Raw genomic sequence first — 15,882 nt, forward strand, 5'->3', positions numbered from 1 at the left:
CAATGGAGGAAATATGTCAAGTTCTTTTCAAAGAAAGGAGATTTTGATGATCCATTTTTCAGTGCAAAAAAGTCCGTTATCCTAAGTTTATGCCCGTACTTACCCAAAGCTCTTTTCATTTATGTGGTGTATTTTCACCACATGATGCAGCAACATGTTTCTGCACAGTTAGGCTATGCTTCTGAACATCTGGACAAATGTAAAACCAGCAAAGAATGTAGCATTCCTTGGACAAATATCTACACCAAGTAAGTTGGTGCAAATAATTTCCCAAATTCATGCAGTGTGTGGATGCATCATAATCTTTATTTAAGGTGCTCCTATAATTGGGAAAAGCAATTTGCTGATATCTGAAATTTTCTTCTTTCCCTACAGATGTTTTTCTTCAAGAGCTTGTATGGTTTTCTGACATTCTAGTAGGCTTACCAGTGAAATCCCAGTAATGGATAAAGCTTTTCTTATCAGGAGATATTTCGTGGGTTTTGGGTGGGTAGAATAGAGTGCTATAGCTTTTATGGCAGTATAAACACTCAGAGGAGTGACCTGTTGTTTGCTGTAGTCCAGGCAGAATTCAGGCTGTGTCTTGTTCTTTTCCTCACCCAGTCCACTCACTGGGCAACAAATACCATGGTTTCAGAGAACTCCCTGTTCCTGTGGAGCTGTGTTGCTGACACCAAGGGAGCTGCATTCATCTTCTCCAGGCTGCTCCTGCTGTGTGTGCAGGGCTTCAGCTCGGTGTGTCCCTCCCTGAGCCATGATGTTCAGAGCAAAGCTGACCATGGTGCTGCAGCTCTGTGCTGTGTGTGAGTGACACGGTGTCTTCACACAATTATCTTAATGGATTCAGAGAACTTCCAGAACTTCGAGCTTGGAAACATTCCGAAGGGAGACTCTTGTTTTTAACCTCTTTAGAAGTCACAGGAATAAAACTGAATACAAAGCATTCAGTGATTTCTTTCTTATGTCTAAAATATAGCCTCTATAAAATGAAATCATTCCTGCAAGCCACTATCAGCTCCCTCTTGGTTTTTCCTTAGGGTCCTATTCCCATTCACACTGGCAGCAGTGCAAAGTTGCCTCAATGCAAATGAGGATCAGGCCCTTTATGCCAGCATTAGAGTTTAAGTCTAGGCCACAGTCATCTCCCATTAGCAGAGGATAAATACCTGCTAGAAATTGGAACTCAGAGGGTGAGAAGTTGTACTGCATCGCTGTGTTGTGTTAATCCAACAGAGATCAGTCTTGTTTAAATTAAGCAATGGCAAAAAGGAAGTTAGATTAAATTCAGTCCTTTTTGAACTATTTAAATGGGTATGGGAATTAATTTCAAGCTGCTTCTTCTCAATATCTAACCAGGAAAGAGGCTGCCTGGCCTGAAACAGGGAATCAGTTTCATTAGCAGAAACAGTCATGTGGAAATCTGAGATTAATGTTTAAACATCACTGTGTCCCTTGTCATTCCGTCTTCTTCAGCAGAGTCCATAAACGATCAGCTCCATGATTTTAGAGTTGTGGCAGCACTTACAAGGTGCTGTTCTCAACATAGAGTATGTTGAGAATGTGCAGGTGATACCGTGGAAGAGTTTCCAAGCACATCACCTCCAGAGTGTACAGTTACTTGTGGAAGACATGGCAAAGCCTTCCCTACAAAAAGACGGAAGTGTGGGTAGTTTGAGGGTTTTTTTTCTTCTGTTTTTAAGAGGGCAGCACACTGAACACGCATAAAAAGAGCAGATAAAGCAAATCTGTATTCTAACAGCAGGATGTCTTTTCTCTTTTCTCCCTCTGAGGTGATTCACTGGAACTCACCGAAGAAGCTGCGAGTGAAAAACAAGCATGTGGAGTTTTTCCGCAACCTCTACCTGACATTCCTGGAATATGACGGGAATTTGCTGAGACGGGAACTCTTTGGCTGCCCCAGTGAAGCAGATGTTAACAGTGAGAATGTAAGTGGGATGTCTAAAGCTTGGTGATAAAAAGGGTGGTTCACACAAGGCACAGGATTTCTGCAGACTCAGAGTTGGTTGTGGGGGTAGTGCAGGGCAGTGGAACTCAGGAGAATTAAAGGCAATGCTCAGCACCCTGAAAGACACTGTGCAAATCATTTAATCTCTCTGTGTCTCAGTTCCTCACCTGTAAAACCATTGTATTAATCCCATCTTTACCCTGGCTTTTGCTGGTTTTTTTCTGTCTCCTTTGCCCTTTTAAAATCCCCAACATCACAAGCTGAAAATGAGGGTTTGGGCTCTTATTCCATTAGGCAATCTCACCCTTAAATCTTGTAGTGATTTCAGCTGGGATAGAGTTAATTTTTTTGCCTTAGTAGCCAGGGCTCTGTTTTGGATTCAGTATGGCAGACCTATAACTTTCCAGGAGGTCTTGTTTCTTGCTGTGTATTTGTTCGATAGACAGTGATGTCAGTTTTGTCTGGTAGATACTAATGCACAAATAATGAAGAAGAAAGAAAATACCAAGACTACTGGTATTTAGGTCTGTGAATTTTTGCTGTGCTGCAGACTGCAGAATGAGCAAAGGCTTCAAGGTACACATAGGCTGTGAGACTGCAGGTTTTTTATATCCCTTAACCAATCAAAGCAGTATTTATGTGTGTCTGCATAAAATCTGCAATCAGAACCTTTCAGACTAAGCAAATCTTTTAAAATGATTGAAATCAAGGATGTTTACCCACAGATGTACGTGTATGTGTATGCCTGTGCATTAGTACATATAATTCCAAAGTAAAAAACTGTTAACTGAAATGTTTATACCCAGATGTATATGAACTCCTTGTGTATAATATGGTTTCTGGAGATTTGTAGACCAAGTACCAATTTTGCCTACATAATCTGAAAGGAAATAAAAAGGAATCTGTAACAGTTTATTCAGGAAAAAAATATTTCTAAAATATGCAATGTTGTCTACATAAAAATCAATTAAGCAAAGCCAGTATCATGTACACATTAGCAATTAAGAGGTAATTGACTATCAATATCATCATTGAGGCTGGTAGTGTTTGCATTTAGCCTGTGAATAAAATGATCACAGGAGATGCCATTCCCATATTTTTAGATACAGCACTAAGAGATTGGATAGATATATTTTAACCCAAGGCACAGCTTCCCAGACACTTTATTTTACCATCTCACTGTCTTCTGAAAGGAGTGGGGCTTAACTGGGAGAGACAAGGAGGTGAGGAAGAGCAAGAGAGAGAATGAGAGAGAGAGAGGATGAGTGCACCAGTAAAGCAAAAGCACATGGAGGAAGAAAATCCTCTGCAAGAGCCTTTTAGACAATCAAGTGAACTCAATGTGATAAAAGACCACTAAGAGCCTCGCCCTTGGAGACATCAAGATACAAGAGACAGAGTAGAGGGTAGAATAGGAAGAGAAAAGCTGACTGAGACATTAAAAGAAAGACAACAATACACACCTTTATAGCACTTTGAGAATGCAGGTTAAAATTGTACTGAATTCACAATATGTTGTGTGGGTTCAAAGAGCATGAATGCAGTCACAAACTTCTTGCTGTATTTTCCAGAGCTCTGTAAATCCTTAATAAACAGATTTATTCAGACACCAAGTTCCTTGGGAGCAGTGCAGAGCAAATGCAAGTTCTTGCTGTAAATAGCAGTCCCTAAAGTTTAAAACAGCACATTTTACTGAACTTGTATCTGGTTGACAGACACTGGAAATGACTAACTGTTCAAGCCTGTTTCTTATTCAAGACAAGTAGAATGCAATATGGTATATGGTATGGCTTGTGTCTGAAAAAGAAATGTAACTCATTCCTCCATTTATAAATCATATATATATATATATATATATATATATATATATATATATATATATATAAGATACTGGAAAAGAACAAGCTAGGCATACAAAAATATGTGATTCCTAATTTGCCAAGAGGCACCAAAAAGTTAACAGCCTTCTATCAAAACAATCTGAAGTAGGAAAAATCCAACTTCAGAAGACTTCAGAATAGTCACTTAGGAGAAGACATTTGTATTAGTTGCCCCTAATATAAACTCCCCTCTAGACTTGACTATGTCCTTTTATTGTAGAACATAGCAAGCAAGTTTCAGCTTTGAAGTTATGAGACCCTAAGAACAGGATTATCTTGGAAACAACTCTTGCTCTATCTGCTGTAGCATATACAGTGTCACAGGTGTCCTGTTAAATACAGCACAGTCCCGTGATCTATTGCAGGATTATCTTCAGAAGCAGAGCATCTTGTGAGGTGAGGAGGAAAGCACTGTCATTTCTCCCTGTACAAGAATTAGGGGGCATGAAGTGGAAACAGCAAGTAGCAGGTTCAGAACAAAGACATTTGTTCTCACTTCATCACAATGTGATGAAGCTTTGAGCAGGAAGTAATGTTTCTAAAAGTATACATGTCCTCAAAAGTTACTCTTCTCAGAAAGCAAATCAATCAGGAGCTTTTAAGCTTTGGTGCTGGAAGTCCTTGAGCCACAAGTTGAGGTCTAGGTTAGAGTTTTGAGAAATCCTCACTTTAACACTCCCTAGGCAGTCAGCTCACAGCTGGAGAGAGGATGCTGGCCTAGGTGAGCCTTCAGTCTAAGATGCATTCATAGAATTCCATTAGGATTCATAAGCTTGTATCTTACATGAAAGGCTATAATTTTTTGTTAAGTCAGGTATGTATGAGGTAGGAATTGCTGATTAAGTTATCTTTTCCTATTTTTTTTCCTTTTTTTTTTTTTCTGAATTGAGACTGGCACCCCCAAACACAACAGGGCTTTCTTACGTTAGGCAGTGTACATGGGTAGAAGGTGCTCCCTCAGCTGCCTGTGCTTCTGTGCACTGTGGAGCAGTGGAAAAAATGTCAGAACAGCTCTGCTATTTATAATTGGAGAGAATTACTTGAGCACTAAATGCACTGAGCCCTGCTGTGGAAGAAGCAGTGGCTTGGTGTGAGTCTCAATCGCAGTCTGGCTGTGTCAAAAGATACCCTTAAGGTCCTGTTCCAATATACCAGCCACTGTTTTTCTACAGCTTAATATTTGTAGTGATGTTTTATTTACAATTCAACCTGTAATTAAGGAATTCCATTTGTAATGCAAGTATCTCTAGAACAGGAAAAGGAAGTGTGGCAGTGGGGACCGCTGGACTGATTCTGTTTCTCTAAGGCCCCTTTACACTTCTCATCACTACAGAGATGGCCTTAAAATGAATGTAAATTACATATCTTCCTTTTTTAAGGACTCTTAACAGTGCCAGAGAGATATAAAGGGGCATTAGTTTAAAAGGTAATTGGATCTCACTTCAGTCTCTCTCACCCTTCCTCTGTGTATGCATGTGAATACATGTATGCTTAAATATATATTATGTCTATATACATGTGGAAGTACCAGTACTTTTCTTTTTCTAATGTTTGCTATGAAAGTATAATACCGCAGAGTGAATTTTAAGAGGTCTGAAGGCCATCTTCAGATGATATACTGCATAGTTCTGATTTAATCAGATGCTGATCTTCAGTTTCACCAGACTGAACTCTTACTAGGTTCCAAAGCACTGCAAAGGAGTGGATAGAACAGATGGGGCTCAGAAACTGAAATACTGGAGGCAAAAAAAACCCCATTGAATGGGATAAATTTATCTGTTTATGTAAAAATGCATATATGTATGTCTATGTGTACATGAGTGCTTCATCCTTTCTTGAAAATAGTCAAGCTACAAGACCTCTATGTGGCAGGAGCAGGCTGGGAGCAGGAGCCTGCCGTGTGCTAAGAGTACCCTTGTTCAATACGTGCTTGAGTGAGGTCATGCAAAGCAGACTCTTCTCTGTAAGTTGGTATTACAGTCATCCCTTTGTCTTCTGTGCAGATTCTGGGTGGAAAATCCAGAATATGAACCAAAGCCTCCTGTAAGCACAGTCATTGACTTGAGTGGGCAGCATGTCCTTAGTCACTCTATTCTACTCATTCCATGCTATTTCCCCATTTCCACACCCTCTTTCTTATTTGGATGCAATGTGGAAGATTTTTGAGAAATCCAAAAGGCAATCTCAAATAATAATATAATAATCTCAAATTTGAACATTTTCATTTGGCTTTTAATGCTTATATCCAGCATTTCATTCTAAAGGACCTACTGTAGAGCCTAGAATATTTCGACAGGATCTTCCAGCCAATCTCTATAGTTACTCTATGAGATAGTTACTGTCAGCCTGATTTTAGACCAAGGCACACACTCAACCTTTCAGCATTCTTATAAAACTTCTTTCCTGCAGACAGCTTCTCACCAGGTACTTCTGCCAAAGTATCTGAAGGTTGAATGGAGCATCCTGTTAGTGAAGCCTGTGTCCTGATCCAAAACCCCAGGGCAAGGTCAGTGGGAAGTGTATCACTGATTCTGCTCAGTTTAAGGAAAGGACAGTAGAATCCCATTAGAGAAGACTTTCAGGAAACACAGGAGAAAAAAAAAATGTCTGCATGTTTTTCTTCTCAAATTTTCAAATCAGCAATACAAAGAAACAGTGTAAAAAAACTCCAGCTGTCCCCATACAACTTGCTTAGATGTGTACTTACATACTAAGTATGTTTTTACTTAGTTACTTCTTTTGTGCAAAACCAAAGATTCCTAATATGAGCAAAAGGCTGTGCATGCCAACTAATAGTATTCACCAGAAAAGAGGGAGATTTCTACCAAGGTACCACGCAGTATAAACAGAACTAACAAATTTAGCAATTTCTGAGTGGCTATAATAGCATGTAAATGAAGCTTCCAAGTCAGTATCACAGCCCTGAACTCGCAGTCAGACTGATGCTTTGAGTACCCTTTGCTCCTGCTGAATTTCAAGAGTACAGCCTCATTTGTAGAACTGCAATTTAAGGTACTATTTTGTGATGTCATAGTCTTTCTCTAGTAATAACAGATGGTATATGGCAGTTTTGAGGTGAAATCCTGACTCCCCCAGCTGTGTTGTTTCTATTATTGTAAGTGTTATTGTTATTAAATGCTGAGCTGGCATCCTGTTACTTGCCTGAAAGTTGCCATTATACTGCTTTCAACTGTTTATAATATTATTAAGTGAAGGAGCACATGGACTGGGATTTTTTTTCGTCATACTGTTATACCCTTTTCTTCTTTTCTCAACATTTTTTTAACATGAAACATGGGGGAAAGCTTTGAGGTTTGTCCACACCAAAAGTTCTGATGACCTCTTCATGAAAATACTCCATACCTCAGAGAAGGAGCTGTTTTTGCAAGCCTGGTGACAAATTAGGCAAATTATAATGCAGAAAAATTATGGCTTACACATTGCCAGTAGCGTTTTCTTTGACTTTCAGGAGGCTCAGGTCTCAGGAGACTCTTTATTAGGAATGTGCATGGATACATCTGACCAGATTATACATATCCCAGTGACACAGCAGGGTTGGGCATGCTGCAGGCAGGGGACCTGGACAAAGAGTGGTGTTTTCTGTGATTATTTCCTCTGAATCCTTCATGCCAGGTTCTGACTCTCAGTAGAGCTGAGAGAGGAACCTGTATTTGGTCTCTGCTCTGAGGGACATCCATTGCCGTCAGCGATGACCGGACAGTAGGGAGGAGAAAATATCCAGATTCACATACAAAAGAGATGAAATCCAGGTCAAAGGCAGAAAGGAAAGAGAGAGTGTACCAAGAAGAGGAAAGGACAGTTGGGTACCTATAGGTATAAGGAGCTGGCAGACTGCTTGAATAGGGATCATGGGATGAGACACAGGACTGGGACTGACTTAGACCCATAAAACTTCCCACACAAGAAGGAATGGGTCAAAGACTAATCTGGGGCAACAAAAGCAAGGTGACCTACCTGTCAAGATAGTGTGCTGCAAGGGGGTCTGGGAACAGCTCAGCCAAAAATGTTTGTCAAGGGTCTGGGGAAAGGAGATGAAGAGTACTCCCAAATGTGATATCTGCAGCTAAGATCAAGGGGAGCTGTACTTGATATATACAGAACTGTCTGAGGTACTCCACATGCCTAAAAATTGTATTCTCAGTTGTGTTGAATATTTGCAGTCAGGATAAGCCATCACTTCCATTTCGCAGGAGTATTAGTGGCTTTCACACACTGCAGCAAAATTCCTCCTGCCAGGTGGGTTTGCTCAGGAACTATCCTCTTTGTCCTTAGCACAGCTTTGTTTCACAGAAGGCTCATTTTGACCCGTAGCAAATGTGCAAAATTTTATGGTGTGGGAGGAATAAAAGTTTAATTGACGTAGAATTAGTCTGGCTTTTATTACTGATCATTGGAGAGGCCAGAAGGACTTTATGTAGGTCATCCAAAACAAGACTCAGTGAATGCTTTTTCCTCTCTACATCATCATCTGTTTTGTTTATGCCATGCTAAAGGCAACTGTTAATTCACGCACTTCAAAATGCTAAATGTTGCAATCCAAATTGCCTACTGGTGGGAACTGGACAGCTACACAGGAGAAAATGAAACTGCTGCAGTTTATAACCAGGTTTTTGTTACATCCTGGGCTGGTGTCAGTTTTCATTTCAGTGGCTGAGTTGATTTTGTACTATGAAACTTAACTGCACACATCTGGGAAAAGGAAAGATGATCTGAAAGTTCTGAGTTTCTGTCTAAGCTGCTCAGTTCTTTTTGTGTTAGTGGGATATTGAGCAGGTGACTTAAGCCTAGTGTCATCTCACCTCAACTTAAACACTTGATGAGAGAGCCTACATTAGGGGTATTATCCCTTTCCCCAAGATCTAACTGGCCTGTAGGCACATGACATTGTTTGTTGGTGGGCTTTGATCTTTTTTTAATAAATAATCCCTCGGAAAATACTTCTGATCTTGGATTTTTAATCTCCCTCATCTGATATGAAGTCCTGGGTTTTGGTGGGAAGTGAATTGTTTCAGTGACACAGCAGTTTAGGAAAAAAACTAATCCAATGACAGATTTGCTTACATTAGGAACAGCCTTAGGAAGGAAGATTCATGAGCAGAGTCACCAGTTTGCCAGTGAAAGGTACATGTTGTGTTGCCATGTATCATACAGGTCTGCCATCTGTCATAGGGATACAAAACACCTCATCTCACAGAAATGTGTTAGACAAGTAGACCTGGAAGATCAAGGCTAAGTTATTTCTCTGACTAGCCTATCTTCAAAGACTACTTTTCCTGAGATGGAGCCTGATCCCCTGCCACATCTGGTGTCCCAGAGAAATAATATAGCCCGTATTTCTTTTATGTATTTGTCTCTTCATTTGGGCCTTATGCATATCACAATTCATTTTTCTTTTTTGAACCAAGTTCTGAACCATAGTTCATTTTTATTTCTGAACCAAGTAGCACCATGATGCTAATGAAGGCAGGTGTTGTTTCCCACAACAGTATTTGCTAGGACAGTATCTACCCCACACAGTCAGAAAATATTTTTCAACTGTGAGAATGTTTCCTAGGGGTGACATTTCCCACATGCTAAGTGGCAAGTAGCCTTAGCATTGAAACTCTTCTAGAAGCACACAGTCTTGCTTAGCAGGGTACTTGCTTAGGAGAATACATGCTTTTTCTCTACAGCTGAGAAACTTTTGCTGGGTTGGGCGTATCATTATCAATGTAATGGATGCATCCATAATGGGAAAAAAATCCAGAATGGATTTTATCAAATCCAGCTGATGTTCAAGTCCTTATTTTGGTTGAGCACTGTATTTAAGCATCTGTTTGCATAGATCTGTCAGCATTCCCATTATAAACACATCTTTTCAAGAAGACAGTGTGGGAACAAACTTCAAACCAAGCTAAGAGTTCTTTGTCTTTAAATAATGGATCCACATAATATGTGTGCAGTAGAAAAGACTATATTAGAGAAATTTTATGTTGTCTCCTTCACCTCCATCACCAACTTTGTGATTTGGTGAGCTTCACCATTAAAAAGGTGGGACTTCTCAGAAGCTATGTCTCCTCCTCTTCTCTCACCCAGGATTCAATAGTGAACAAAGCTGTAATTTAGCTCCAAATGTTATTCTTGAACTCATAATTAAATATTTTAGCCTCTTAGCTTTCAACCCAAATGCAATCTGATAATTATTTGGTGACTGCCTGATTAATAACTGCTGTGCAATTAAAATCATCTGGCCTGGTCATTTGTACATTCAGAAGGATAGTAAGGTACCCCTAAAATGTGCATTGCTGTTGTTTTAACTATTTAAATTTCAAAATTTCAATCATCTTTTTAATAATTCTTTTAAGGGAACACTAATGTCCTTTTCAAGGAAGAAACAGAAAGATATAAGATGCTTTCTAGTCATTGTTGTAAATACTGAGTTTAATTCAAATATTATTTGAATGTGATTTTGAAAATAGAGTGCAGGCTCAGCTGAATGATGATTTGTAAAGCCGAAAGAATGAAACTCCAAGGATACATAAAAGAACTCCTGATTTCTATTCCACCTGAAAGAGATCTTGATACCAATAGAAGTTTTGCCTGAGTAAAGATTTGTGAAGATTCAGACTCTCATCTTTCTAATAGCAGTCCCTCTTGAGGGGTGTTTTAAGATCTGTGCAGAACAATAGCAGAGAAGAATGACAGCCTTATCCAAAACTCATTGAAATCAAAGTAGGTATTTCCATTATTCAGAAGAAGATTATAGAGTGATGTACAGGAAAATATCAGGAATTATTCCATCAGCCTTCACAGGAAAACAGTCAGTTGTAAGTATTGCTGTGGATGGCAACCATTATGCTTATAGTTCCAAGAACAACAGCTCTTCTTAACAAAGAACAGAAAATACCTACATTTTCCTTTTTCTTTTTTCTTGAAGATGGTGAAACTATTACTTTATTCATTCTGAGCAGGACAAAAAGATGTCTATAATTCAATAACCTTTTTAACAAAATAGTTTTGAGGTACACTGTGATTTTTATCAAAATTTGTAAAATTCCTATATAATTTTTCTCATTTGCTGATGAATGTTTCACTAATTGGCTATTGTTCTTACAGATTGCTTTTAAGAAATCAGATAAAAAATTATACTTTATTTGTAACCTACATTTTAGAGCAATAGATACTGAACTCAATTTCAATGTTAAAACCATAAAAAATTTTCATCTTCATAACATTTTATTGCAGGTGTGCCTGTTTTTTTCCTTTAAAATTAATGCATTTTCAATATCCTAGCTAGATGTTTGGCTTTAAAATCAGAGAATCATATAATCATAGAATAGTTTGATTTGGAAAGGACCGTTCAATGATCATCTAGTCCAACCCCAAAAATAATTAGTTTAGGAATGGAGTTGGTGATGTGCATAGACAATTGGTCAGTTTTTCACTTCTACCTTTCCCTAGAGCTAAAGTTTATTCTCTTAAAGCTACCTGTCTAAGAGACTTGGGATTAGATTGCTTTGAGATGCCCATTTTTTCTTTGAAGAGGCTTGGTTTCCATGGGAGCCAGAAAGTTATCATCTACCATCCTCCAGATTTCTCAAACTAGGTATCCAGAAGCATAAATCCCATTTAAAGGCTTACTTCTGGCACCTCTGCAGTGAAAAGAACATAAATCTCAAGAGAAGGAGTAATGATCAGTTAAAGATGTTACATTCCAGCTCTCTGTCCATGCTGGTAGCAGCAGTTACTGTTCTCCAGCAGAGGCACTGTTTCTAGTAAGAATGAAATTATGCAAAACATTGGAACATTAACTCTTATTCAAACTGGGATTGGTCACTGGATCTTGAAAGCATGTAATACAGTTAATATAGAGAATATATAGACCATAATACAGTGTCCTTGTCTGCATTATGAATTTACCTGCAAGCCCTTCCTTCTAATTTCTTGTGCAGTAACAAGGGAAACCTCAGGAAAACCCTGCTACTCTGTATATTCATTCCTCTTTGCATCATTCTGCAATTTCCCAGCCTCCTGGTTCTCTCTGATGTGCTAAAATAATTACAAGGAAACGATGTTACTGCCACTCTTTGCTTGCAGCTCCAGAAGCAGCTGTCTGAGCTGGACGAGGACGACCTGTGCTATGAATTCCGTCGGGAGCGCTTCACCGTCCATCGCACTCATCTCTATTTTCTGCATTACGAGTACGAGCCTGCTGCAGACAACACCGATGTGACACTGGTGGCACAACTGTCCATGGACAGGTAGGGAACACCTCTTGTTCATCTGGGAGCGTGAGACAGCTTTTTGTTACAGGGAAACCTGAATACCGGGTGCTTTGGAGAGAGGAAAAATGCGCGTCCATGGAAACCTAGATGTTGTCTGTGCAGTGAACACACTGTGCTACACTCTACATGAGTAGAGTTCATGAGAAGGTGACTCCTGGAGCTGAGAAAGTTGTTGCTTTATGGGATTGTCAGGCATTATTAGTCCATGGAGTTTTGCAGCAACTTAGAAAAAACAGATGTTTGTAATAGAATTAGGCAAGCAGTTGTAGCTGACCCAAGCTTTTGCATGTGTTTTTCTGCACTAGAGGAAGTTATTTTTGCTTTCATTGGCATTTTCCTTGCAGAAAATTTCAATTAATGATTTTTCTTACAGTAAGAATCAGAACTAAATATTCTAGTTTCAAATTAGGAAATTGAAAATTATACTCTTTTTATTATAATGTGCTAGTGTGAAATAAAGAATCTCCATCTGAGCAGTCACTGCATCTTTATCCAAATGTTGATTCTCAGAAGAACATTTGAGCTTTTAGTTCTTAGGTGAAGTGGAATTTAATTTGGGGTAATTAGTATTTAATTTGGGGGAAAAAAATCCATTTCGTGACAAGTACCAGATATACCTTTCTGATTCCCACCATTACATTTAGCTGAAATTTTTCAGAAGCTTTTTTTTTCAGAAGAAATTTTCCAGAAAGTGCAGTCTGGGTCAGCCAGTTTTGTGAAATTTTGTAATTGTCAGCTCTCTTTTTTTTTCCTCCAGCTTCTCAGTTCAAATCTAGTCCAAACTTTGTAGTTACTGCCATCATAGTGGGTTACAAAACAAATCAGAAGTCATTAAGTATTATCCAGAAACTCATCATTTCCTTGAGCATAGCTCATACAGAATACGACATGGCATGTGAATAACACCACTGCTACACTAGTAGAAGGTTAACAGTTTTCCAGGAGGGTTACAGGAATTGAGACAAACAAAACACTTACAGCCTGTTTTTTAAATAAACAAAAATGAAGAAGTGGTATTCTATTCCACTGGTGCCCCAGCACTGCACGTTGTGTTATGATGTGCTGTGCACATCAGTGTCTGTTCTATTGATTTTTAATTGAGTAAACATTTCTTAAGTGTTCACAAACCTCTGAGTAAAAAAATAAAGAAATAAATTGAACCAGACCCTGAGTGAGTGCCACAGTAAATTAGTAAAGCCGGTGTGTGCACATGGTATATTTTTCCCCCCAGAATATAATTAAAAAGAATGAGCTGGGGCTCAGTGCTGATTCAGTGGCACTGATGCAAAGTCTGAGCATCTGTTTCCCTTTCTGGATCCTCACTGGGGCACATGTTTTTATTGATAGACAGAACCACACATTTTTATTCAGGAAGAACAGCCGTCCTGGTTCTGTGCAGGAAAAATGTTCCCTGCTTCACTGGTGTGTTGCTATAAATTATTGATTTGAGTTGGAAATACTTTCTTTCAGCTAAAATCAATAAATAATAACCTACCAAAGAACTGCTTAGCTGCTTTGTTTCCTTTCACATCTTGCAGTTACTGCCTTATCTTTTTCCATCATCTTTAAACTGCTTTTATTAAACTCCTCTGGCACAACTGTAGGCATTTCAGAAGAGTGTCTCAGCTGTAAGGTGACATGGACATAAACAACATGCTGTACACTACATTCCTGAATTATTCTTTGAAATTTTTATTGGAGATGAGGAAAAGCAAAAAAACAACTCCTAGCACTCCCCTTGTCCTGTTGGAGGTGAGATTGACATGACTGTCATGACAGATTTAGGTTTACCTGTCCTGTAGGCTTGAGGAATGGAAGAGAGGGATGCATTCTGCAAGCTAACATTATTGTTTTAGGTGGAAGTTTTGAGACAGACTTCATTCAGGGTTGTTCATTATTGGGTAGTTGTCATTTTTTGCAGTGATGTGACATTTCCTTGAATAATGGCTTGGTTGCTTCAGTGTGATTTTCATGCACGTGTTTTGGCTAAGCAGGCTTTTTAGAGACTCAGTATGTACCTGAGGTTCAGAAATCAGAGAAGAACGTAAAGAAAAATGAGGTCTGAATGGGGAAAAGGAAAGACATTATTAGCAATACACTGCTTGAAATCTGAGAATCTGAGAATGAGCTGGAAATCAGTTGAGAATTCTTAAGAAGAAAAATAAAAATAAATAATCTCACAAAACAATTGAATTCCAGCAAAATTCAGTTAGCTGAACAGACCCTTAAAAAATTTACCAACTAAATTATGGTCTCATTATTATGCAGTACAGCAGTACATTTGTTTTCTCTAGAGTCCTTAAGAGAACACATTCCTCAAGTCCACTAAAAAACCCAAAATAAATTGGTCATGTTGTGCTTAGAAACTCATAATTCTAAGTTTTGTGGTCAAAAGAGACATAACAACTTATAGAGAGCAGATTATGGAGGATCACCTAGCAGTCCCTGTATCATATTTATGGATGTAGAGCCCGTCAATGAGAACAACACAGTAAAATGGAGTATTCTGAAGGGTACTAAGGTGTCCAGCTGGGAGCTTGTACCACCAGAAGCCAGTTTCCACCTCAGTATCATGAAAAGGTTTGCATTAGCAGGTGTGCTGTTTAAATAAGTTATATATGCTATTAGTCCACTGCATGGAGTCCTTAGAAGGCATTTTGCTGCATTTTTTACTAGGCAAGTTTTCCATTTTTAAACTGATGCCCTAAATTTGAGTGCTGACAGATTGGAGTCTCCTGATTAGCAGATTTGTATTATGTTGGAAAGAGGCAAAAAAATGTATTTTCCCCCTATTTATTATTTGTGTAATCAAAATTCTAGACCCCTTACATACCTTTTAGATATTTTTATATTGATTTGTGTTTCAAATTCAGCTGTATGTTTCAGGCTGATAATAGCCTTTGTTTCAATAACAGATAAAAAGAAAATTATGTACCAAGTGTAGACTAGTAAGGTAATATCTCATATCTAAAAAAAATATTATATCATCTTGGTATCATCACAATCATTCAGAAGGCAGACTGTTTACTGGTATGAGTATATAATTCTTTTTTTTTTTTTGCAAATCTTGGGGAGATAGTAGGAGGGGGAAAATATTTTCTCAGATTATGATAATGCAGAAAACTTGCATTTTGTATAATATTAATAGGAAAAATTCAGTAATGTGGATTTCAAACAGAGTGAAGATACTAATTTTGCATCATCTACTCTTCCCAGATTTTAATAGAATATCTGGCTAGGCTGCATAGGTCATTTCCCTTCATATTAAATCAAGAGGCTTTGTAATCAGTCCTTGTGGTACTTTTGGGTGACACATCTCAATCTCTAGGCAATAAATTACCCAAAACGTTTAAATGTTTTTGATCAAGTTGGGTTTGATTTATGTTTGCAAATTAAATCTTTCCTTGTCATTTTCATCAATAGTATTGTAACTGCTGGAATTTTTTTAAAAAATATACATCAATACAATCTGTTTAAGAAATTATTTAATGAAATTTGAGATAGTGTGAACATACACAAGTTAGTACTTTTAATGATGGTTTTCTCTGAAATGTTCTTTTGATATTCCACAGCAATGCCATGTCTGTCCTTCCTCCTCTCCTTACTCCCTACTAATAGTAAATCCCATTTCTATCAATGTGTCACCCCTTCTGTCCTTTTCCCTGACAGCAAGCCTTCTTCTAGTTATTGCACATTTTCACCTAAGGCACTCTCCCATTGACCTGTCTCTTTTAACAGCCTTTAAGATCTG

General features: G+C 38.4%; 1 protein-coding gene across 2 annotated transcripts in view; it reads left to right on the forward strand.

Moving 5' to 3' along the window:
- The window catches only part of LARGE1 (LARGE xylosyl- and glucuronyltransferase 1), a 279,977-nt gene that overhangs the window by 235,698 nt on the left and 28,397 nt on the right, over positions 1 to 15,882 (forward strand). For both annotated transcript variants that reach the window (XM_036401466.2, XM_036401467.2), the window contains 2 exons: positions 1,791 to 1,946; positions 11,944 to 12,107. In XM_036401466.2, coding sequence (XP_036257359.1) covers positions 1,791 to 1,946; positions 11,944 to 12,107 — 320 coding nt within the window. The remainder of the gene's footprint in view (positions 1 to 1,790; positions 1,947 to 11,943; positions 12,108 to 15,882) is intronic.

Source organism: Molothrus ater, chromosome 5 (assembly GCF_012460135.2).
Source record: "Molothrus ater isolate BHLD 08-10-18 breed brown headed cowbird chromosome 5, BPBGC_Mater_1.1, whole genome shotgun sequence".
Classification (NCBI taxonomy): domain Eukaryota; kingdom Metazoa; phylum Chordata; class Aves; order Passeriformes; family Icteridae; genus Molothrus; species Molothrus ater.